The sequence below is a fragment of the Camelus dromedarius genome, chromosome 23 (assembly GCF_036321535.1).
Source record: "Camelus dromedarius isolate mCamDro1 chromosome 23, mCamDro1.pat, whole genome shotgun sequence".
NCBI lineage: Eukaryota > Metazoa > Chordata > Mammalia > Artiodactyla > Camelidae > Camelus > Camelus dromedarius.
In genome coordinates, this window is record NC_087458.1 from 12,072,777 (window position 1) to 12,099,346 (window position 26,570).

The 26,570-nt window shown below is 36.6% G+C and overlaps 1 protein-coding gene across 1 annotated transcript; it reads left to right on the forward strand.

Annotated features, from left to right (window-relative positions):
* Window positions 1–268: 268 nt before the first annotated feature.
* Window positions 269–24,332, forward strand: UHMK1 (U2AF homology motif kinase 1). Its single transcript, XM_064477939.1, has 8 exons — window positions 269–696; window positions 1,990–2,282; window positions 2,898–3,089; window positions 5,018–5,112; window positions 9,771–9,847; window positions 9,998–10,096; window positions 13,360–13,448; window positions 17,200–24,332. The coding sequence occupies exons 1-8, from the start codon at window positions 429–431 to the stop codon at window positions 17,344–17,346; spliced, it is 1,260 nt and encodes a 419-aa protein (XP_064334009.1). The 5' UTR covers window positions 269–428; the 3' UTR covers window positions 17,347–24,332.
* The last annotated feature ends 2,238 nt before the right edge of the window (window positions 24,333–26,570 follow it).

Consider the following 26,570-nt stretch of genomic DNA (forward strand, 5'->3'; position numbering starts at 1 on the left):
GTTTTATTATCCTAGGTTCCCAGAGGTGAGGTAGGTGCCTCGAAAAGAAAAGGGCAGTTTAGTTTTAGGTAATGTGTGTGAAAGCGGTTAACACTGGGCCTGGAGTAGTAAACTCAATAAAGTTTACCATCTCACCCTCCAGTCCTTTCCTCCAAACCTAATTCACCTAATCAACTCTAGACCCCGCCCCTTCTGGGCCCGCCTCCTTCAGGCTGTAGGATTGGCTCTTCTTCCATTTCCGGCTTCTGAGACCCAGGCGCATACGGCTTCCGGTGTCATGGCGGCTTGAGGTCCCGGCAGTCGGTGAGGCGGCTGCAGGCCCCTCCCTGCGGAGCCGCTGGTCCGGCGGGCGGGGATGTGACCGCGGGCCCTGCCGGCCTGCCCCGGGCGTCGCGTCAGCTCCGTGTCAGTGCCCTCAGTCCACACCGATGGCGGGATCCGGCTGCGCGTGGGGTGCGGAGCCGCCGCGGTTTCTGGAAGCCTTCGGGCGGCTGTGGCAGGTACAGAGCCGCCTGGGTAGCGGCTCCTCGGCCTCGGTGTACCGGGTGCGCTGCTGCGGCACCCCCGGCTCGCCCCCCGGCGCCCTCAAGCAGTTCTTACCGCCGGGAACCACCGGGGCAGCGGCCTCGGCCGCGGAGTACGGTTTCCGCAAAGAGAGGGCGGCGCTGGAGCAGTTGCAGGGTCACAGGAACATCGGTAATTGCCGCTGTCTCCCTTCTCTTCTTGCCCGGGTCCCTGTCCAGGCATACACTCCCTCTCTCAGCCTGGCGCTCCGTCTTTAGGCGAGAAAAGTGGGTCTGGCTCGCTCTCTATCTCTCGATCCAGGGCCCTTTACCATCCCCCTTCTGTTGTTTACTGTCTGCAGTACCGTGAAGTTGGTGGTCTGCTTTGCCCAGTGTCATTATAGTAGATGCTAAGTTCTGTTTTGCATCAGTTCTCACTGAAGAATGCTGCCCCTATTAGCACAGAGAACAGGAGGCATAGCTTTACTAGATGGTCATGTTTTGTACGGAAATTTCTAAATCTTTCCTTACCAGAGAAAATGGGAAATATTTCTAGTACTTGTGACGTCAGTGCTGATAACTCATGTAGATGTTACTTGATACATATTTAGTATGGATTTGGGAGAAATGACTCCTAAATTTTACATAGGAGTCCTTATGGAAGTGTGAAAATTATGCTGATACATCTGCACTTTATGCTTTTACCCAGGTAAGACCATGTTTCATAATTCAGATATTCAGAATGTAAAATATGTAATGATTACTAATGATTGAACTGTGAAAACCCAACAGAGAGCTTATAATTATTTATGGCTTTGGCTAGTAAGTGTCTTCCTAGCAAGCATGATCCATATTTTATTTGAAGAGTGACCTTTTTGTTTACCATTTTGGAAAAGAATTTCTTAACACTAGTGTTGCTGTTTTCTTTCTTTCTTCCAAATGGTGTATATAACCCTGGTATTTAAAAGGAAATTTTTTTTTAGTTTTTACAGGCCTAAGAACTTGTTGAATCTCTACAAGATTAGGTTAAAATATCATCTTGAAAGTCTTGATCTCTCCTTTTAATATTTATATTGTAGAGTGCTGTTTTGTACAAGAACCAATCTTCAAGTTTGCTTTTGCATGTTGTGACTTTTGCCTTGAGAGTACTTAGTATTTGGATATTTCTTCTGATCATTTTTGCTTGGCACCCTAAGTGCATATTCACCCACCATTGAGTGCTTGGTGAAACACAGTTTGGCTTATTGTGCCATATTTAATATCTTTGAATAGTGATCCGCTGTTGAAGGTCATCTCATCTTACCTTATTAAAATGGAATAACCCAGTTGCCCAAAAAGCTTACTCATGGGAAAAATAAATTACAGTGGGAGCTTGCTTGCTCATCAGAGTTATCCTTATCTGGACTATCCCAAATCTGTATCTGCTTTAGTAGTCACTTACTCTGAGTCTGGTTTTTAAAGTATTATAATTTGTTTCTTTTTCTAGTGACTTTATATGGAGTCTTTACAATCCACTTCTCTCCAAATGTGCCATCACGCTGTCTGTTGCTTGAACTCCTGGATGTCAGTGTTTCGGAATTGCTTTTATATTCCAGTCACCAGGGTTGTTCCATGTGGATGATACAGCATTGTGCCAGAGATGTTCTAGAGGCCCTTGCTTTTCTTCATCATGAGGGTTATGTCCATGCAGACCTCAAACCACGTAATATATTGTGGAGTGCCGAGAATGAATGTTTTAAGCTCATTGACTTTGGACTTAGCTTCAAAGAAGGCAATCAGGTAAGATATACTTTCTCTCCCTACCCCGACAATGGTCTAAGCCAAATATTTTTAAATAACAGATGATTTAGTAGAGACTTAAGAGATATTTCTATCTAAAATACTGAAATGCCTGGGAATGAAGCAAATAAAAAGAATTTCATAGCCATACTCATGTTAAAAAAGGATATATGTTTGGGTCAGGTCAAGGGGGAGCTAGTACAAGAGGGCTCTGAAATTATTAAAAATACTTTTATCTATATAGTATGCTTTTTTTTTCTTTGAGCATTTGGTTAATTGCTGAGTTACTGTTCTCTAATGGCAGAACACATGTGAGAGTTCTGGCAAACACTACATTCTCCATAGTTTATCGGCTCTTTGCAGAGTGTCCTTATTTATCAGCAGTGCCTACCAGGCAAGACACTACCTAAAGAAATGAGCACTTTTGTTTGGAAAGTGGACAGCTGGCCTGTGAGAACTGCTCAGTTAATGAACCAAAGAATTATGGTAGCCAAGGGCCAAAAAATTTGGCATTCAGTTTGGCTCACTGCACTTTTAGAGAGGTGAATACACTGTAAAGATGGGTGGAAAATGGGCAGGTTTTTATTGGTTATAACACTTACTCATCTTCTTTAGGATGTAAAGTATATTCAGACAGACGGGTATCGGGCTCCGGAAGCAGAACTGCAGAATTGCTTGGCCCAGGCTGGCCTGCAGAGTGATACAGAATGTACCTCAGCTGTGGATCTGTGGAGCCTAGGAATCATTTTACTGGAAATGTTCTCAGGAATGAAACTGAAACATACAGTCAGATCTCAGGAATGGAAGGTAAACTACACCAGTGTTTTGCTTTGAGGTCCTTAATCCCAATTTGAGAGTACGCAGTTTACAGTGATTCTTACTGAGGACTCTGCCTCATCTCCGCAGTATTCCTCTTCCTGCGTTCACGTTGCCTTCATTGCCACTCCTCGCTCCCGGAGCTGCAGATATGCTGGGGAGTGTGGTGTGCTCACTGTTCCTAGCCTGAGGCATATCATGAGTGCTTGATAAAATGTTTGAATGGATGTGTTTTCCTGAAGAAGCAAAAGTGATTTATTTTGTTTAGTAATATAGTTATATTACCTTCCAAAATATTACTAATATAATAATATTCTATGAGGACTGTTAGAGTGGATATTGGTTATTCTTTCAAAACTGAAGGCACAGATAATGTAAAACCACTTGCTCCAGATCATACAGCTGGATGTTCTAGGCCCCAGATTCTGTTCCTCCTACTCAAAGTGCAGTGTTCTGTCCACGGTTCTACACTGCTCCATATTTATATGTACTCCATATGTGAACTGTCCGATAAAGTGACTGCTGCTCATAACATTGTTTCTTTGGGAACATGGGTTCTAGGTTCCAAACCTCTGACATGAGAATTAACTTTTTGTATGTTCATGAGTTAGGGATTAACTGCATTATGTCTTCAAACATATTGGGGCTTTAATGTTGTGGTGATGTCAGTATCCTTTAGGCCAGAGGTTTGATAATGCAATGTTTAGGAATTATCACTGATTTTGATATTAAGCACATTTTTCTGAGCATCTAATACATAGTGTGTGGCTATTATACCATACAGGGTTTTGTTTCTTTTAAACGTCTAGTCATTGATACCTGGTGTAACAATTCTTAGAAGGAATACTTTGATGGCCTAGTGGGTGTATCTGATGTTTACTTTTGGCATAAAAAGTGCTGCCATGTGAGTAAAACCGGTGTCATTCTTTATCATGAGTACTCCCAGTCGACTATTCTTTCTCTAGTGCTAATACAGATACAGATCAGTCACCTGCATTAGCTTTGACTAGCTTTGAGCTCTTGGACTATTTCTGCGTGGGCCAGAGCTGATCAGAGCTGGGTCACACTTAGGCATTTTTGTGTGTGTGTGAAATTTGGAGGCACGATGTACTGGGGGGATCGCCAACATGCTATCCCTAGATAAGAGCATCATTATTCTATAGTTTATCACTTTCTGTGGAGGCAGAATTGCTAAATATGAGCATAGGCTCTGAAGTCAAATCTTTAGGGTTCATACCTGGCCTTCACCTCTCACTTAGTTATTTAATATTACTAAGCCATGGTTTACTTTCTGTAAAATGAGGATCATAACAGCATATGTCTCATAAGATTATTGAGGTTAATTAAAAAAAAGGATACCTAGTTCTTAGCCTAGTGTGTAGCCTGTGGTTAAGTATTTGGTAAGGTTTAGTGATAACGATGGTATCGGGTCTTTTCGCTCACGTATACATTTGCATAGTACTCAGGAATAAAATGTGTTTCTCAAGGATTTAGGGTATGAATAATGTGACAGATGCAGTTTTTAAATACCACCCTGTTTTCTCTTTGACAGTTTATTTTATATCTATCTGAAAACCATTTGAAGATTCATCACTAGGACACTCTGACCCACCTCCCACATATTTACTTTCTCACTTTGCATTAAACTATATTCATATCTCTCTGGTTGTATTTGTTTCTTTAATCATTCACATAGTAAATGTTCATAGAGTGCCAGGTATTAAGAATGGAGAAAAAAATGTTCCTCTTCTCTAGAAGTTTATAATAACATACATAATCTCCTCCACTAGTATTGTCAGCTCTCAGAAGAGTGTTTTCTGTTACATTTAACTTACCAAGCAGTTCAATGCTGTGTGCCCAGTAGTCAATAAATAGACTGAGTTGAATAACCAAAGAAAGGCTTTTTTCTGTCTTTTTAGGCAAACAGTTCTGCTATTATTGATCACATATTTGCCAGTAAAGCAGTGGTGAATGCCGCAATTCCAGCCTATCACCTAAGAGACCTTATCAAAAGGTACGTTATGTGTACTTTAAAACTTGCTTTTCTACGTTTGCTGTATGAAGCTTTTTTTTTCCTGGATGGATTTATATTATTATTTCTGATTTGCTTAATCATGTAGAGGTTTTATTCCCTTAGAATTAAAAATCTTACTTTAGATATTTTATACAGGTTAGCTTCCTATAAGAAACAAAGTGATCAAATTGTTTTACTAAATTTATTTTCAAAGGAATGTTCCTCTTTCATGGTGAATACCAGATACTAGGCTCTTCCTAGCAGCCATTTATTCATTGGAAGATGAATGGTGGGCCACTGTACTTTTGGCCTTTCATAGCACTGGCTGTTTTGTAAACTTGATGGAAAATAGGTTTTTTAAGAGAGTCCTTATTAACTAAAGTCTACGTTTGCTTTGGACTACTAAAAAGAAAGTTTCAAATTACACTTTAAATAATTATCATTGGAAACTCTGGGAACAGATACAGTGTTTCTGATTTCTGAGTAAATCCAATCATAATAGATATTTTAAAATAAACAATATGTGTTATCAAATAGTTGTCTTTTCACATTTCTGGCTTTATGGGCTAGCAATGAATAAAATAATTAGTATGCTGCAAAAGGGTAGATCTCTTGATCAAGTCAGAGTATTATTGTTTCTTTGGAATACTGACCTTATATATCTTCCAAACAGTTTTTTTTAAACTTAAACTCCTTATTTTGAAATAATTACAGATTCACGGGAAGTTGCAAAAATGTTACAGAGAGATATGTGTACCCTTTACCCGGTTTCCCCTAGTGGTAATATCTTGCATAACTGTAGCACAATATCAGAATGAGAAAATTGACATTACAGTCCACGGAGCTCAGATCTCACCAATTTTACTTGCACTTATTTGTGTGTGTTTGTGTGTGTGTTTTACAAATGACAGTAGTTTTAAATAGCTGTTAGTATCTGATTGATATTAGATATGACATGTTGCATTTTATATTGAAAAGAGGCAGTGTAAAATTATATGATGGATTCTGGGATGGAAGTAAATCTCCTAAGTTGTAGTTTTGACTTTGTTATTTGGATTTTTCCTCCCCTTCTGTAGCTAAGTAATACTAGATTTGGATGCTACAGAAAATTGTGATGAGGAAAATAAAAATTGTACACCCACTTTCTAGTGTTTGCACTTCAGTGTATTTCTTTTCAGTATTTTTCTTCGTATTTTGTTGTGCATGCATGCAAATTATTTGAGCCTTTTTTTTTTTAACTGTGGAGTAAAACACAAATACTGAAAACAAATATGTAATTTAATGAATGTTTAGGAATACTCTTGTATCCACCATTCAGGTTAGAAATAGAAATTTACCAGCTACTCCAGAAGTCCTCTGTGCATCCCATTCTAATATCAAGCCCCTTCTTTCTCCATAAAAGTAACCGCTACCCTGACTTTCATGGTAATTACTTCCTTGTTTTCATTATAGTGTTATTACTTATGTGTGCATTCCTAAACACTATGGTTTAGTGTTGCTCTTTTATTAAAAGAAAAATCCCTTTTAAGTTTCTCCTACTCTAAAAGGTCCCTTTCCGTCTCCTGCCCTCCTGTTCCCTTATTTATAAGTCCGCACATAATATGTCCGCACATAATATGGCCGTCTCCATTTTATGTGTTAACAACTGTTAATATTCAGTGCCTAGATCCATTACTTTGTTAGGGGTTATGGAATGGTGATGTTTTATTCTGTCATTTTCTGTTCATTTGACTAACTGAAGGCAAAATAAATGCTTGATTCTCTTTATTTACTAATTTTCATAATGAGTTGATTCCCAGTCATCTTCCAAAGGGGATCATCCCCTTTTTGAAAGGTCAAAGTACCATTATCATTAGTTAATATGTTATTAAATATATTTGGTATATTTCTGTCCATTGCAGTTGTTATCCTAATTGAAGTGGAAATTGTCCCATATTTGATGAATGTGAGACTCTGAAAGTTGGTTTTGGCAGACCTTATCTTTGACAGCTTCATTGCTATCTGGCGTGATAAGATGTTCCCACTCATCTTACACATTTCCTGCCCCAGACCTGGAAGGAGGCATTTCTCCAAGAAGCCTAGTTGCTTTTAGTAGGAAATGGTCTTTTAAAACCACAGTCTGGGTATTAGGAATACTCATTGCTACTGAGGTGGTCATTGTTTTTAGGCCTTTTAAGTACACAGAGTTCATTCTGACATTTCCAATTCAAATTCAAGACCACAGTGTTATATAACACTCTCTGTTTTCAAACACTCTCATTTATCTTAGTTCTACATGTAACTAGATATTTAATGTTCACCACTGGTCCTTGTGTTGTTGTCTCTCTAATTTTAGTTTACTAAAGATTGATCTCTCCATCAAAGGATTAATATTCTCTGAGTTCTTGCATATTAATAATAGTTAAACTGCTTAAAGTCTGTTTGGGTATAAACATTATTGACATACATTTTTCTTTTGAGTATCTTAAATATATTACAATTGACCCTTGAACAACATGGGTTTGAACTGTGAGTCCATTTATACGTGGATTTTTTTCAATGGTAAATAGTGTAGTGCTTCACAATCTGCGGTGGATTGAATCTGTGGGGGCAGAACCGTGGATCCAGAGGAACTGTGGGTATGGAGGGCTGGCTATAAGTTATATGGATTTTCTACTGCAAGGAAGAGGGGGTGCCCCTAACCCCCACGTTGTTCTGTTCAAGGGTCAACTGTGCTCTGTTTTCTTCTAACATAGAGTGTTGGTGTGGAAAACAGAGTGCGGATGACACTTCAGTTGTCTTTATATTAAAAGTCATTTTGTCTTTTTACCTAGCTGTCCAAAGGATTTCATGTTTTTCTTAAAAGGCTGGTGACTTTTACCAGAATAATCAATTTTCATTGTTCTGGGTCAGTATTCTCAGGAAAATATGTAGTTTCAGATTTTTTGTGTGTGTTAGGAAAATATTCTTAAAGTTTTTAGTGCTCTGTTCCTTTGCTTTGGTTTTCTCCTTCAGGCACTCTTAATCTACATATGCTGAATTTTCTTTGACTCTGTTCAGTATTATCACTTTCTCTTAAATCTTTTTTATCTATTTCATTATTGTTTAGATTTAAACAAATTTTCTCCTTTCTACCTTCTGTTTATCTCTTTCTTTTTTTTAAATGCCTTTATTTGCTACCTTTTTTGAAATGTATATTCACTGGTCACAGAATTCAGAGTTGACATTTTTTGGGGGGAGGATGCTATTAGGTTTGATTTATTTATTTATTCATTTACTTACTTACTTACTTAGTTATTTTAATGGAGGTACTGGGTATTGAACCCAGGACCTCGTGCATGCTAAGCACACGCTGTACCACTGAGCTATACCCTTTCTGCCACATTGTCACTTGTGTTTATTCATCCTTATGTCTCTTCCAGCTTAATCTTATTTTCCTTGTATTTCTAATTCTTCCCTGAGTTCTATTAATTTTTGAATTTTTCTAACTTTGATTTATGTTGCTCTTTCATACCTGTATCTTTTAAAAAATGCCTTCAGCTCCCTTTGAAATGGCAGATTATAGTGTTCATCTGTGTTGTGGTCTTGTCTTTCTGGCATGTGTTCGTTGTCTGAGGGATGTTATTTTGCAATTGTCTTTTTTTGTATAATAGCTTTGCTAATAGTACTTTTTGTGTGGCTCATTTTTATATGAAATTCGTTTTCCTAAATTTATAGAAGAAGGTGTAGTTGTGACAGCTTTTCTGACTACGTGAGGCTCCTTCTTCTAATGTGTTATTTTTTTTTAAGTTTTTTTTTTTTTTTTTCCCTGAGATCTCCTGGCTCTTCCCCTCCCCTACATTTTTCCTGGTGTATTTGTTTCTTTCTTTCTCAATTTTCATTTACTCCATCAACTTGGATTCTCTTCCCAAGATATTTTTTCTCCGCAGGATTTTGCCTTGGAAGGGAGCTTCAGCTGGTTAGTTTTGAGAGGTCCTAGTGTCTAGATTACTCTGACCTCTTCAGGTCTTACATTGGACCCCCTGCATTCACTTGGAATTAGAATGTACAACCCCGGTTTGTTTCAGCTGCTTTCCTCAAATTCACTTACATGAATACCTCATGGCCTTTTGGGATTCTTTTTCTCTTTGGTTCCTCAGATCAACCATTGCTTTTCTCTGCTTCCTTCTACATAGATGCCAGCATGGTGCAGGTCTACTGCTGTTGATGGTTTGTCCCTGGCCCCTTGTGTTTTGGGTTTATTAGGGTTACCTACTTTTGTTGTAGATGTTATCCATTGATTGTGGTTGGCTATCAAGTTGCTTTATTATTAGGGGGATTTGATAAGACTTGAAAGTCATCTCACCACTATCTTCTTTTTTTTTTTAGAGTTGGATTACCCCAAATCCACGTCTAGCCTTTTTCACTCAGTGTTATAGGGCGTGGATCACTTTCCCATATTGTATTTATTAATCAAAAACATTTTAAATTAAAATAAAATATGCCTTGGGAATGTATAGTATTTTATTGGACTGTTTACTCACAAATAACATTTATATTTTTTGTAGATGACTGATTCAGTAAGTAATGCTCATATAGTTAATGCAATGGTGACCATTTGGACATTTTTATTTTCTTTAATGGTTGCATTTTCCAAAGACTTCACAGAAGTCATATGGATGCCTGTTTTTGTGCTTCAGCATGCTTCACGATGATCCCAGCAGGAGGATCCCCGCTGAAATGGCGCTGTGCAGCCCGTTCTTTAGCATTCCGTTTGGTAAGTTGTACGTGTGTTTATTTTTCCCTTGGTCATTTGACAGTTAAATATGACACCAGAACTAATTTATATTCCAAGCTCCTTTGCCTGCTGCTCATCAGTTTATTTGGAGGGACTTCACATTTAACTATGTTGTAATGAACTTGACAGCCCCTCATATTGAAGATTTGGTGATGCTTCCTACGCCAGTGCTAAGACTGCTGAATGTGCTGGACGATGATTATCTTGAGAACGAAGAGGAATACGAAGGTCAGTTCTTCCTAAATTATATTTTAATACATCTTTCCTAACTAAGTGTGGAATAGTCATAGCAATTCATAAGATTCTCATATTTTACTGATTTACTTAATGAGGATATTGAACTATACAATCTCCAAAATACTCCCACTTTTTGATTCCTGCTGTAGATTGAGTGTGTCCCCTCCAAATCCTTATGGCAAAGCCCTAATCCCTAATGTGATAGTATTTAGAGTTGGAGGCTTTAGGAGATAATGGGGTTAGATTAGGTCATGAGGATGGGCCCTCAAGATGGAATTAATACTCTTTAAAAAGGAAGAGACAGGCTAGCGGTCCTCTCCTCCCTCCCACTCCTCTCCTCTCCGTCTGCCATGTGAGGATACAGCAAGAAGGCGGCTGTCTACACCAGACACCAAATCTGCCTGCACCTTGATGTTGGAGTACCAGCTTTCAGAACTGAGAAAGAAATGTGTGTTGTTTAAGCCACTCAGTCTATAGCAGACCGAGCAGGCTAAAACAGTCCCTAAGGTCCTTTTAGCTCTTTTGCATCTCATAAGCTTTTACCAAATAAATAAAGAAGATTAATTTTTTCAGCAACTTCTTTCTGTCTGTTCTAGTCCTGACCTATGCTTCCACTTCTTTTTAGCTTTCTTTTTTTGCACTCATTCACTCAAGACATTTACTGAATATGTGCTTGCCACTGTGGGATTATTTGCTGTCTTTAGTGTAATAGGGGAAACAGTTATATAAACAATTATAGTTTAGTTAAATCTGAAGGTAGGGTGACATACTGAGACAGAGAGGAAGGGTACTTAACTCAATCTGAGTGATACATGAAGGCATTTCTACAGAGGTACTGAGTTCCGTTAGGTATTGGCATTGCTTGGCTAAAAGTTGGTTTGAGCTAAAAGTGGCTCAAAGACATAGAGATGAGAGAAAGTGTGGCATGCTCAGAGAACAGCAGATTGGTATGGCTGTATCTTAGGAGCAGTCAGTTGAAGCTGAAGAGGTAGCCAGAATACAGATATCTAATAGGCTTGTTTGCTTTGTTTAAGAATTTGGACTTTAATCCCAGAGATAGTAACACTGGAATAGAAACTGCACAAAAGAACTTTGCATCAGGGACAGAGTAGTCCCTGGCTTATGACAAGTACTCAACAAATATTTGTTCTTTGTTGAATGTAGTTAGAGCCATTTAAAATTTAAACTAGAAGAGAGATGCAGTCAAACTTGTGTTTAATAAGAGCATTCTGGAAGCAGTGTGGTAAATGGCCTGAAAAGCAGGACCAAACTTAAACATATCAGTTGCTCGATATTAAACATTTTCTTTGTGGAAAATTAAACCATTACAGATAAGGCTGATTTTACCACACTGTATCTTGTAAGAGTAAACCATTTTATGTTTCTTAGCTTTATATAGTTACCTGACAAATGAAACAAACACAATTTCTTTGACTCTGACAGTTTTAAGAATCTCCAGCCTTTGCTTTTTAGGATTCCTCTTTGTCTGAAAGAATAGTCTTGTCCTCAGCAGTGTTTTAATCACATCATTATGGTATAGTAGTTCTACGTGCTCTCTTGGCATCTAATTCAAAATAACTGCTTATGTCCTTCAGGTCTGTCTGCCTACTGTACTGTCTTCGTCACCTTATTCTGTCTCCTAATAATTTTTATCTCTATAAAACTCAAGCTTGGACTTCTTGAATAAATCTTAGGGTAGACTATACCTACTGTTTTCTGTGTATCTTGCTGTGTAATACCTTTTTTTCTACTTCTAAATACACTGAGTATTTTAATGTTTATATGTTGCTATTAAATCTTAAGTGCTTAAGAGTCTTGCATGAATTAAAGATCAATGCAGTGCCATTAATGCCTTTGTTAGTTCTGATTAGCAAGGTCATCGTCAGATAACACTAGTTTTAAGTAAATTTGCCTAGCTAGAAATCACGTGTTGAGACAGTCTTGGTGGTGGAAGAAGTTAGATTCAAGCCTTCTACTTTAGAACAAAATAAATTGCAAGTCATGGATGGGTTAGAGTATTCAAAACAAAACAAAGAAGTAAGGGAGGGAATAAAACAGGGAGAAAGGGAAAAGAAAGGAGGGAAGGAAGGAAGACGGGCAGGCAAGAAGGAGAGAAGAAAGGAAAAAAGAAATTTTTAGCTGAAAAATCATGGGAGGTTAAAAACATATATTCCTAGAGTGGAGAAGGCCTTTTACTACTATGGCACAAAACTCAGAAGCAGTAAAATAATAATTCAGCAAAATTTACCTTGACATAAACCACCACAGACAAAATATTTACAGTCTTATCACAGACAGAAGCTCTATAACTCAAGCCAGTAGATAATGGGTAAAGGATAGAAGCAGACAATTCATAGGAAGGTATGCACAGTGTATCTCACATGCACATTTCATTCTCATTTATTGAAATGCTGGTACCATACTGTGGTATCTTTGTTACCTGTCACATTGACAGTGAAATAAATACTTGATAACTGTCTTGTGGGTAAAGTATAGGAAAGCATATTCTCATACTTCACTGGAGAGGGTTTAAATTGGTGAACCTTTGTGAAAGGCAAATTGGTAATTCTAACAATTTCAAATTCATATCAATTTTGACTTAACAATTCTATTTCTAGAAAGTCGGTTTAGAAATACATAAGTGAAATGAGATATGTACAAGTTTATTTATTACAATATAGTTTATGATGGCAGATAGTTTGGAAATAGTTTAATTAATCAGCAGTAGGACACATATTAGAGAGGTTGTCAACTATTTATAAAGTGAAATACTACATAGTCATAAAAACAGATAAGAAAATTTCATGTAATGATATTGAAAGATATTGAGAGATCTAAAAATGTAATGTTAATAAAGAAAAAGCAAGATTGGAATTTTTTTTCTTAAAATGATCATATTTGCTTGTATAAGCTTATAATATTTATGGAAGGATACAGAAGAAACTGATAATGTTTATTGTCTTCAGGAAGGGGAACAGAATGACATTTTGGAAGGTCATTTGGGAAGAAGACCACTTTTTTGGATTTGGAATCATTTGAATGTATTAACTATTCAAAACAAATTTAAAATATAAAAAGAAAATTAATAAATGCATTGAATTTATATTGTTCTTAACTTAGGCTTAATTTTAAGTTACAGAAAATGACTTCATTACTTAGATATGGACTCTTGAATTCTTTAATTTAAAATTTAAAAATAATGAATGCATTTTAATTACATAAATATGGTTACTCTTATGTGTATTAATAACCAGATGTTGTAGAAGATGTGAAAGAGGAGTGTCAAAAATATGGACCAGTGGTATCTCTGCTTGTTCCAAAAGAAAATCCTGGCAGAGGACAAGTAAGTGGATGTTTTTTAATTCCAGAATGATGCAGAGCTCATTAAAATCCTGTACAAAATGTTTTAGTTCTGTAGAAATATATGCACTGGATGTTATGGGGGATCATGAATTTCACGTTACGTTTGTTTTTATTTTCTTGTACTTTTCGCTTTTTTGAAAAGTTGTATAATATGCATGTGCTTTTTTAAATCAGTTAGTTTGTTTTTAAAGAATATGAATCTACTTTTAAGCCATTGTAAACAGGCCAACTGAATCATATGCTGATTTAGGTCAGGGCCAGCTACAGAAATAATTTGGCCTAATTTTGTTCTAATTAAGTATAGTTAGAAAATGATTTAGGTTAGGTTCTGATTGTAATAGAATTATCAGTGATAATTTTAAACAAGGTGAGAATCCTGAAAGCTGAGCTCTAGTCTCAACTTGACTTGCTTTTTGATGAACCTTAGTTTTTTCATCTGTAAAATGTACAGGCTAAAACTATTAAATTATATGGCAACAAATGTAAGAGAAATCTTTCTTTCATCAGTAGGTTTTTTATTCTTCAGGAAACAGCGTATTATTTTACTCTGAGTGTTTCTCAGCCTCAGCACCACTGACATCTGAGCCGGGCAGTTCTTTGGGGAGCTGTCTTGTACGTTGGAGGATGTTTGGCAGCATCCCTGGCCTCTGCTCACTAGGTGCTCTGCTCCCACCCCCCTCCTCAGTTGTCACATCAGACATGTCTCTAGGCACTGCCAAATGTCCCCTGGTGTGTGAAATCACCACTGGTTTTGGATTTTTTTTTTTTTTATGGTTCAGTATTATGAAAATTCTTAGTAACTGAAAAAAAAAAAAAAAAAAAGAAAAGAAAGAAATCGCATTCTAGCCTTAGTGAAAAGTTCTCATTGCCAGTCTGATAATAGCAACATTTACTTCATTCAGTGTCAGGAACATGCTAAATACATCATTGCTGTTACTAAATCAATATTTTGTGAGCATCTGTTATGTTCTAGGCACAGGGTTATAATAGAGATCAAAACAGACAAAAGAATATACAGTGATAAGTGCTGTGGAGAAAAAGAGATTGGAGAAGAGGTTTAAAGTGCTGTGGTGGGATGAACTGCAGTTTTAAATGGGGAGGTGAGGAAGGACATGCAGCCTTGAGTATGCCTGGTGGGCTTGAGGAGGTCAGTGTGGCTATGCAGAGTGAGAAAAATGGGGACTAGTAGGAAATTAGATCAGGGAGGTATGGACGTGTAGGGGGCAGATCAAGGAGATCTTAACTTTCATTTGTACCTTTTCCTAAAATTGGATCTACCTAGAAGTTCAGACAGGTTATCCTTTTTCATTTTCCATTTCACAGGAGCCTCTGCCCTACTTGGCAAAGAAAAGTTATTGCAGGCCACTGAGGCAATGTTGGGTTTTACTCTAATGAGAAGGGAAGGTATTGGAAGATTTTGAATTAAAGACTGACATGATCTGACTTGATATTAACCTGAGTGGTCAAAATGAAATGGAAGACACACAGTAGAGAAATAGGAGTAATATTTTCAAGGGAGAAATATTCATGTTTAAGATATGAAAAAAATAAGTCTTTATGAGCAAGAAGGCATTTGCTTTATCAGCGAGAGAAGTAAGAAGCTTCTACTGACGTTTAAAGGAGAATGAAAGCAAGTTTTGGTAAACTTTTAGAATCACAGATTTAGCTTCTTTAGATTATTGAAAATGTCTGTTGCCTATTTGGTAAAGCCAGTTTGAATTTTTCAGTTCAAATTAACATGTTATTTTTTTAAAGAAATATTACAAAAAATTCTGGAAAATAGATTATGGGATGCATCTTATAATTATATAAAGTAGTCAAGATTGAAATGGCTCTAATATAATTATTTAATTTCATAATAAATTATAAAACAAGATGTGTTTCCTCTAATTTAGAATGATGTAATGTGTAAAATTATAGGTTTTCTATGAAGCAAGGAATATGATAAAAAGCATGGTAGTCCTTCTGTAAGTGCATGTCTACTCATTGAACTTTGGTGTATGGATTTGGGACTAATTAATCAATTTAAAAAATTCAGAAAGAATTTCAGTATTCTAATTGGACATCATCTTCTAATTTTCCTTTTGCATTTAATGAAAAAGTTTATATTGCTAGAAACTACAGCTAACATACTTTTATTTTTATAAAAAATGAGATATAAAATATTATGTATATATCTAAGATGAATGAAATGAGTATTGTGTGATTAGATGATATATTTCATGATTCAGTGATATGTGTCTTCGCTACCTTGTTATGTGAAGTGTACCTACTCTGAAAGAAAGCACATAAAGCTTTGCCAATATCGTTTTCCCCATGCAGTTAGATTTAAATTAAACAGCTTGATGGACTATACTGCTTTGGTCATTTGGAAGTGCTTTGGTTTCCAGTTAACAGCATCCCTGGCCTCCGCTCACTAGGTGCTCTACTCCCACCCTCCTCCTCAGTTGTCATGTCAAATATGTCTCTAGGCACTGCCAAATGTTTAAATATGTCTCTAGGCACTGCCAACAGTTTAGGGATAGGTTCTGTGAATAGCTGAAAAGTGCCACTTACCTTTATATATGTTTTTTTTTAAAAAAGGCAATTTTTAGCACTGGATGATCTCCACTTTGTTTTCAAGAGTAATGTATAGATTGAAATAGTTATAGAATGGAAGAGACAAAGTCAGTTCCATCTCTCCACTTTACAATAACTGAATTCAGAAAATCCCATCACTGGCCACAATACCCCAGGTCTGATGTCACACGTCAACCTTAACAGAAATATTTGCACGAGACAGGGAATGACCAGTCATAGGCAGGGCATGGTGCATTATTTACCAATGCAAGAAGAGTCCATTAAAAAAAAAGTACTGTATTTGAAATTGCCTCTTTTTATGCCCTGAAGGTTTTTATACCCTTCGGAAATAACTTTTCTTTGCCAAGTAGGGCAGAGGCTCCTGTGAAATGGAAAATGAAAAAGGATAACCTGCCTGAACTTCTAGGTAGATCCAATTTTAGGAAAAGGTACAAATGAAAGTTAAGAATCTGGAAATTGAAGAATCTTAAAACTATCTATTCTTGCACTCCCTTTGAAAGTCTGTCTTTGAGTGTCCTAGGATGCTCACCCCTCAGCTTGAAGAATACTGATGTAACGAATGAGGCTGAGGTGGGAGAGGCAGTTCTTTTCCTGGTTCACAGATTTACTGGTCACTGAGGACAAGTCATTTCAAGTCATTTCACTTCCCCGTAACTTGTTATAGATCATCAAAAAGAACTAATAAATTATTATGCTATTTCTTCTACCAATAGAAAAGGAAATTACCTAGTTTTAAACTTCTTACGATGGTTATGGCTTCTATAGATCTCCTATGAGGCACTGTTGAAATGCAGTTGTTGTCTGGGCTGTTCGGCCCTATCTTTGTCAAGTGTCTGGTGGTGTTCAGCACTCCTGTATAAACTTGGCCAAAGGATGTATATTTGATGAATTCTTTCAGAACTGAACTGAGTCTAAGGAAGTATTCTAAACCTTGCAATTGACAAATGTGGTTCCTGGACCAGCAACACTGGCATCACCTGGGAATTTGTTTAGAAATGCGGAGACTCAGGCCCCATCTTAGACCTGCTGAAGCAGGGTCTGTGTTGTAACAAGGTCCCCAAGTGATACATATACGTTAAAGTTGGAGAGGCATGGTTCTGAAATGATTTTGATGAAAATGAAGTTACTTTGTTTTCTGTGTCCTCTTACAGGTCTTTGTTGAATATGCAAATGCTGGTGATTCCAAAGCTGCTCAGAAATTACTGACTGGAAGGATGTTTGATGGGAAGTTTGTTGTGGCTACATTCTACCCGCTGAGTGCCTATAAGAGGGGATATCTGTATCAAACTTTGCTTTAATCAGTAACCTAAGGACTATTTCCTATTTTTCCTCTTCCATTTCCTGGGTTATTGTATTCTACATCCGAATGCAGAAGTACCCCCTTATCATTTTAAGGGAATACTTTATACATTTATTTACTCCTACTAATGTGCAGCCATTACTCAAGCGGTGACTGCACTGCAAACATTTGGCACTGAGTAGGACAAGGCCTCTCAGCTATACATTGAGGGGTTTTAGAGCATCCATGTGGGCAACCTTTTTTTGTGCAGTAGGGCAAGAGCTGCTCTTCAGTATGTAACCTAAAAAGATGTGGACTAGTTCATGTGTTCATGAAGCAAAGATGAATAATATCATGTTGTGGTGAATATTATTAACAAATCTGTTAGAGTTGGTGACATCACTTACAGATTATTCCTTTATGTTGTCAGATGGTTCTTCCTTATTGCTGATACCCATAGCTGGCACTAACGATAAGTAATTGTCAAGCAGCAATTCCCTACTGTGTTCTTAACACTGAGTTATGACTTCTTTTAAAGGAGTACTGTAGTACTGAATATTCCTTTAAAGAAACTGCAGTGAGCCTATCTACATTTTTTTTAATTAAGGCTTTTAAAGTAGAAAACTGATGCTTGATCTTGCACAATTTTTTTGTCTAGTATGTATGCTCGAGTGAGTGTGCAAGTGTGGAAGATTAGAGAAGATCTGAGTCTGTTCTTTATAGCGTGAGTCTTGTGACTTAATACAGTCTATGCCCATCTCTTCCCTACCTGTTTAGTATCTGTAAGATTAGGATGTAAGATTTTGGGAGTTGTTCTGTTTGATATAATGAAATGAGAAAATAGTTCATTCCTGAGAGGCCTAGAATAAATGAGTTTAGACTGGGTTACACTGAAACTCTCTTGAAAAGTTTTGCTACATAAATTGTCCTGTCCTTCAGTCTGCTTTAGACCCTGTATTAGCTCATCTGTTTTGTACTGAATCTTCTGCGATTATTGTAGGATTTCTCAAGATAGAGTTCTGCCAGCTATGATGGAAAATTGAAGTGGGTCAAAAAGAAAGAATTAGATGTTCAGTGAAGGGAAAAGAAAAAAAAAATGGACAAAGACATGGTGAATGATCAAAGATTCTTATCTCTTCCTTTCTCTCTCTTATCTCCTGCCCGCTCCTTCTTTTCCCTTCTTCTTTACCACTGTCCTTAGCAGGAGAGAAGTTAGAGGAAAGCATCCCAGGTGGTCTGGCTTTTGACTGCAAGGAAGTTAAGAAAGGTGTAGCTATATAATAGCATGGAAGTAGGAAGGAAGAAAGCTCATAAAGAACTCTTAAAAGGATTCACAGTGATTTAACGTGGCCCCCAGTAGAGGATACTAGTATGCGTGAGTTCACAGATACGGGTTGGTTACGTGGTTTTAGGAATTATAATTATGGATTCTTCCCACTCGATAGTAGATTGTCTTCAAAGGTTCAAAACTTAGGAACCGTTTATAAAGCACTGACTATTCAAAAAAAAGTTGTATACAGTTGAATTTTTTGTTTTCTTACCTAAATGAAAATTTTATTTATTTATTTTTTTCCTAAGGAAAATGTCTTTTGTATCTCTCCCTACTGGAAGCTTCCTCATATAGTCTTTCCTTGTATGTGCCATGCAGGTGATTTAGAGCCCAATTAAGAATGTATATTTTAGAGCATGAATTATGTTACCCTATTCAAACAATTACTATTTGACATTTTGGTTATTTGCAGTTATCTAATTATTCAGGACTCTCCTTAATATTTATTATGAAGCCAAATTTTGTATAAGGAGGTGGATAAATGAGTTGCCAAAAGGCCTTGTGGCATGGTGCCCAAGGGAGAATTGTATAGTCACCTTCTAAATATGTGCCCCTAGAAGGAGGAACTATTATTTTTCATTTTGGCCCTTTCAGAGGTTGATTAGCTGGTTTGTTTTCAAATAGAAATTCAAGAGAGTATCACCAGTATTGTGGAGACCTCAGCTTTCCTAAAACATAAATGTTTGTACGGGTAGCAGCTTCCATGGTGATTAAAAACACCAGGTCCTTCCATATGTACTGATGAACACAGAATGCAAATGATTTCCTCTTAAGGGCAAGTATTCTGGGTTAGCACATGTACTTTTCTCTTCCCCTTTCCCCCCACCACCACCAAAAAGAAAAAAATCCTTACAAATAAACTGCAGGTAGGCTTCTAAGCTTAATGATGCAGTATGCTGCTAACATCTTGATGCTGAATTTCACAGCATTCTTTGTCTTCTAATTGCTGATGTATTCATGCATATGTAGTGTTTGACACTGTAGAATTTTATTACAGAAGATGCTAACTAGATTTTAAGGGAGCTGAGGGAATAATTGATGAACCTAAGTAACCATGCATTGAATTAAATATTTTATAGTAAAGCCACAGAACTGAAAAGAGATACCCCCCAGTGATTTAAATGGTTATTTTATAGCTCTTAGCCCCTTACTACCAAAGATGACATTTGCAGATTCTCCCTCCCTCTGATATTATAAGAAATTTAATCCTGATAACTTTTTTAAATCTGAACCAAATATTATTAAAAGATGCAATTTTCATGATTCTTTTAGGATGAAATATATACACAGATTTTGATTCCTTGAAGTTATTAAAACCCTAGAAATTTTCATTTTGAGAGGTAGGGTAGAGAGGTGAGGGTTCATGTCACTTAACCCCTACCATTTTGGGAAAATTTTATCTCAGGTAGTTTTTCTTTCCCTAAATTTATATCTGTGCTTCCTTCTCTCTTGCTTTTCAGTTTCTTTTTTTATTGTTCCATGGTATTGTCATGGTACATTTTTTGTCCCAGAAAAGGCATATAAATTGATTATTCTATAGGAAGTCTTTGGTTCTTTGGAAACATTTGAAGAAGGTGGCTAGTTGGCCACTTTCAAAACTTTAATGCTGTATATAGAGAAGACTAGGTGGAGCTGCCCACCTCAGTAAAAGATAGCAGTAGCTAAGAGAAATTATTTGCTGCATTTTAAAGGAATAATAACAAAATTAGCCTCTTGCAATAAGGGATTGCATTTATTATGACTGGATGTCTTCCTTGTTTTGTGACCATCAGTGTAGCAACTCTTCAGAGAAAAATTCCCTCTCTGCTATGCCTTGAGCCAAAACTATGGCTGCTTTTAGAACAAAACCATAAATATCATTTTATTCATTCTTCTCCCTGTTTTCACTGAGACAAATACCGCCTTCTTTTTGGTACTCCAGCTGCTAAAGAGTGCTGAGCTACGTTAAATTAACCTTAAAAAAAAACCAAAAAAAACTCTGAATCCTTACTTGACTTGCCTTCTAGATTGCTGTTACTCATACTTAGATTTTAACCTTTGAGCTAATTTATTATAAGGAATGCTGCCAGAAACAGTGCTGCCATGTAGGGGAAGCTGGAGAGAAACTGGGCATAGGTTTGTCTCTATCTTAGTGCACTGAGCTTTCACCCTGGTTACAGCTTCAGTTACCTTTCTGGAATAAATTATAGTCAGAGTTACAGCACTCAGATGCTGTTTCATGGCTCGTTTGAGTTTATTCCTCAAATACAGGTAACTAGTATTTTGGCATCATTTTCTTCTTAGGTCTTATATTCTGACCTTATTAAATTAGGCCTGGCTTACACGATTTCTACTATTAGTTATACGTAGCACCATGACATTTTATTTTCTGTAATTTAATGAAAATCAGCACCATAGTAACTGATGGTAATTATAACATAGTTACTCAGTGAGGGAAAGAGGGTGACGCTCAGTAACCACGTATTTTACCTGGACTTTTATGCAAGGGTACGTGCTAGGCGGCTTTATTCAGATTAGGGTACAGATGGAACGCATTATGACTTTTAGTCTGGTGGATGTAGACAGTCAAAGACTTAAGCAAGTGCCTTGTGTTTCCTGGAAAATATTAAAACTCATTTGGGTGAAAACTTCCCAGATGGTGGTAATTTATTGCACCTTTGCCTTTTCTTTGGAATAACTGATTGAGTTACGTAGTAGAAAACTCCAAAATCCTTTGGTGTACCTTTTCTTTTTTTGTACGTGTAAAACTATATATATTTGATTTTTCCCCAGTATTACATATAACGAAAAGCCAGGGTTATCTGGCAGAATCTAATTCTTCCTTGGATCTGGTTCCATTTTTAATATTAGGTTCCTTCTTCAACTCTTACCACTCTCGCTCACTTGATATAAATTATTTATTTCTTACCAAGTGTGGTCACAATACAGACCAGTCTTTTGTCGCAATTAGCTCAAAAAGAATTTCCATTTCTTAAGGTGCTCAGTAAATCACCTTTACTTTGAGATAGTAGCCTTTTCAAAGTAGTGTTACTTTCTAGCTTTCTCAGTGAATATGAGAATGTTGAATCTGTATGATACAGAAGTCATCTGAGCCTCTTGTGGTATATTTGGATAAATTACGTTTTCTTAGTTATAAAGGAACATGGATGTCTTCGTTTTTGAAGTACCCAAAGTTTTAAAGATTTTGTTTTGTATTAGGTTAGCTGCTTCTCTGCCTGACACCATAGGATATATCATGTTTGTTATCTTAACCACTTCCCCCTTCCAGTGCTTTTCATGGCTTTTTAAATTGTATAACAATCAGTAGATTCACACAGTGATGTGTAATTGACAAGTACTATGGATATTTAAGAAGAAGGTAAACAATTTACATTATTTTTGCTGTAATTTTATAGGAGAAATGGACTGTAAAAGAAATATCTATAAACCAGAGAGCATTTAGGAAATTGTATATTTTATAGGTGGTCATGAAGGTGGTCTTCAGGATATAAGATATATTGTTTGCACAGCCTTTGTTCTTGTGATATGAAGTGTTTATTCATTTTCCTACAGCTCAGCACTTTTTTGTTCCTTATACTGCTTATGAGGATTAATGTTTTAAATTTGCTTTATTTGTGCTTTTCAGAGAGTTATCATAATCATGGCAGTTATGTTTATGGCACCATAAATGCTGGAATTCATGGGAAATTTATCAAATGATTGCCTGAGTGTTATTTGCCATTAAATAGAGAAGCTGTTACAATATCCTAAAGAAAACCAATGGCTTATTTTGAAAGCCATGTATGTTTTACGACCTAGGTTGGTGGTATTTTAATTTAAAGGCAAAGAGTGTCATTCTGTCTTACTTTGCCTTATCTGACCATGAATACTTCTTGTGCAGAAAAGAGCTTCTTTTGTTATACTGTGTTGTATAATGAAAATGTCATACTCTGAGGAAAAAAAAAAAACCTCAACCTCAAAACTGGAATTGTTAAATTTTTTGTTCCTTTTTGGGAAATCCTTATGTAAACATCATTGCTACTTGTTATTATCATAAACTCTTAATTGTCAGCAAGAGAATTATTCATAGTCACTTTTTTATTTCAGGTTGGAATTGCCTTCTCCTTCTAAGCTATTCCCTTAATAATATTCATGATGTCAGGACAGTGAATGCTTAAAAGCAAATGTAGTGAGGTGTTCTAAATCATGCATCCAAAATTATGCATCTACAGACTCAAAATCTTTTCAGTTATTTGAATTATCTATAGCTTTATTATTTTATTAGCATGTGTTGTCAGAAGTCTGCCAAATTTAAGAGGAAAGAAGAGAAAGATAAATAATAAAACTAGAGGGATGAAAAGGAGAAAATCACTTCTTTATTGGTATTAGTAATCATCCATATAGTTTATAATCTAAAAATACTTATTTTTAAAAATCCAGGTTTCGTACCTGTAACATAGAAACATTGCCTTTTCTACACATTCCTCATTATTGTTTCCCCAGAAAATTATTTTAAAAGTATATGAAACCAGATTAAATATCCACATTCAGTTTGGTCTAATTTTTAAAAATAAATATTTGATTTGGAGCTTTTGTGTATTTAGTATATATCAACACTCGTGCAAATCAAGGATCAGCAAGAAACTGGGGATTAGCCATCTCCGTATTTCCCTTTGCACACTGAGTACCGTGGGTGATGTTAGTACGCACTAGCTGCAACCTTATAGCACCTTACAAAAGTAAGTCATGTTTATTATAATAAAAAAAAAGTTAAGCTGCACCTCTGTAGAATATTTACTTTGCAGAGTGTAAAGCTGTCATATCTTTTCCAGCAGGATTTAACTCCTCATTCTTAATTTTTTGGGAAAAAAATCTTAAGTAATTTAACATTCCTGTATATCCTCTCAACAGAGTCACATCTGGGGTAGAAAGGATGCCCCGCCCACACACACAAAGGGCTCCATCTTTGTTATCTTTTGGTCACTCTTGGAAATCCAGTTATGATCAATAGATTTTAACAGCTTATGGCTTCCTATAGCAGCACTGGAGTGGTTGGTTGTGATTATTGAAAACCTACTACTGGTTTCCCTCAATAACATGTAATTGCTATGCTTTTGATTAGAAGATGTGGTTAGAAAAAATGTGAACGATCACTTAAACCAAAGCCAGTTATCAGGAGTCTTCTCTCCTGTTGGTTTACCTTCACCTCAGAACTACAAGAACATTACAGTACATACTGAGTAGTTGTCTAGCGTTTCTACCAGCTGTTTCAATAGCATATTGGTCTTGGCATTTCTTGGCACTGTGGTTCTCTGTTCTTGGTGATGTCTTATTGTTTGTGAGGTTTTTTTAATAACTAAGTGGGACTATAAATGTAGGTGTGTATCAGTATCAGTACCAAGGAGGTCTTTTCTCAAATCCCTGTATTTCTGATTTCTATTCAAGTCTTTTAAACCTGTTTTTTCTTGCCTAGTAGCAAAGAATTTTTATTTTCCACTTTCCTATATACCTAAAACCATGGACACTGCGATTCAGTTAACTGTATTGCATATAGTTTTTTGCTGAAAACTTTATCTGTAAACACAATTGCCTTGTTCAGTTTTGTTGTAAACTGACTTACCGTAAGATGCACTGTTGATATGCTTTCTGATGTGTGTTTGTTTGATAAGAGTGATAAAATAAAGCTTAAAAATAAAGGCATTGCTTTTTTATTTCAACTATTTCTGTATTTAGTATAACTATTCACATTTAGATAACAGGTAAGTATACTTATTTTATGATTTAATTTTTACCGAGAGCTACCATTGAAAAATTTCCATGTTGCTTCATTCATCCATTTCTAAAAAATAAAATTTTTTCATTTTTGAAAATAGTGCATCAAGCTGACAGTAATGAAATGTAATTTTTTATTTTGGAATGCATGTTCTTAATACTATAGAAACAACCTTGTCTCATGAAAAGAACCAGAATTCGTAGTTGGGAGGTTTGTGTTCTAATCTTGGTTCTTTTGTCAAGTTCAGTGATGTAATATCTGTCAGTACGAGATAGTAGGTTGAATGATAATAAACGAGCATCAATTGTGGGCATCTCCTAGATGATGGTATTATTTTAGATAATTATGTTTAATGCTGCCTTTTACATATGAAGACTGGGGTCCAAGTAGGTTAAATAAACTTGCCCAACATTTCATATGACTTAGAGGTGAGTGGTGTGTTTTTTAGGAAGCCTATGGCTGCTCAATATGAGAAATTGAAGGGAAAGAGACTGTTGAGAGGGATACCCTAAGAGATGTTATAAGAGCTCAGACTAGAGAAAATGAGCGTTTAAATTAGTAGTTCTCACACTTAGCATATAACAGAATCACCTGGGAGGTCTTGTTAAAATAAAGACTGCTGGACCCTACTCGTAGAGTTTATGACTCTAGTTCTTGCAGGGTCTGAGAACTTGCATTTCTAACAAATTCGCAAGTTCTGCTGCTGCTGCTGGTCTGGAGACCACACTTTGAAAAGCAATGGTCCAAACAAAGGACTTGGGTTGTAGGATTAAAAAGCAGAAGCAGGCCAGATTCCACAGCTACTTGGGAATCATTCTTAACCCCTCCTTCTCCCTGATGGTAACTAATTGAGCACTTATTTTGTGCCAGACACTGTGCTAAATTTCCTTTTGTGCGTTAATTGTTTGTTTTCTCCCCCAACACTTTTTAATCCTCGTAAGCCTATGAGGAGTGGCTAGTATTCACTTCATTTTCTGATTGGGGAAATGGACTTCCAGATTATTTTACTTCTTATGGTTGCACAGTGGGTAAGTGAATGCCTGGCTCTAAAATCGCTCTCTTAACACCACTGTGCTAGACTGCTTTCCAGTCAACCCAGTAATTCCTCTCTGATCCATCTTCCCTTTTTCATTTCCTCTGATACTACTTACTTAGTCCTTGATCTCTCCTCCTTACTCTAGCTCCTAACAGGATCCTCATCTCTAGTCTCATGCCCTCCAGTCTCTACTTAACAATGCTGACAAAGTTTTTTTTGGGTACATATATATATATTTTTTTTACTGAAGTATAGTCAGTTTACAATGTTGTGTTAATTTCTGGTGTACAGCATAATTCTTCAGTCATACATGAACATACATATGCTCGTTTTCATATTCTTTCTCACCATAAGTTACGGTATCAAATATAGTTCCCTGTGCTATAAGCATGAACGTGTTTATCTATTCTATATATATCAGTTAGTGTCTGCAGATCTAATTTATCCCCTCCCACCTCCCTCCCCTGTGGTAACCACAAGTTTGTTTTCTCTGTGAGTCTGTTTCTGTTTTGTAAGTTCATTTGTGTCTTTTTTTTTTTTTTTTAGATTCCCCCATATAAGTGATATCATATGGTATTTTTCTTTCTCTTTCTGCCTTATTTCACTTAGAATGACAATCGCCAAGTCCATCCATGTTGCTGCAAATGGCATTAGTTTATTCTTTTTTTTATGGCTGAGAGTATTCCATTGTATAAATATATCACAACTTTATCCAGTCATCTGTCGATGGACATTTAGGTTGTTTCCATATCTTGGCTATTGTAAACAGTGCTGCTATGAACATTGGGGTGCATGTATCTTTTTGAATTAAAGTTCCCTCTGGTTGTATGCCCAGGAGTGGGATTGCTGGATCATATGGTAAGTCTATTTTTAGTCTTTTGAGGAATCTCCATACTGTTTTCCATAATGGCTTCACCAAACTACATTCCCACCAACAGTGTAGGAGGGTTCCCTTTTCTCCACACTGTCTCCAGCATTTATAGTTTGTGGATTTATGAGTGATGGCCATTCTGACTAGTGTGAGATGATACCTCATTACAGTTTTGATATGCATTTCTCTGATAATTGGTGACACTGAGCATTTTTTCATGTGCCTAATGGCCATTTGTATTTCTTCATTGGAGA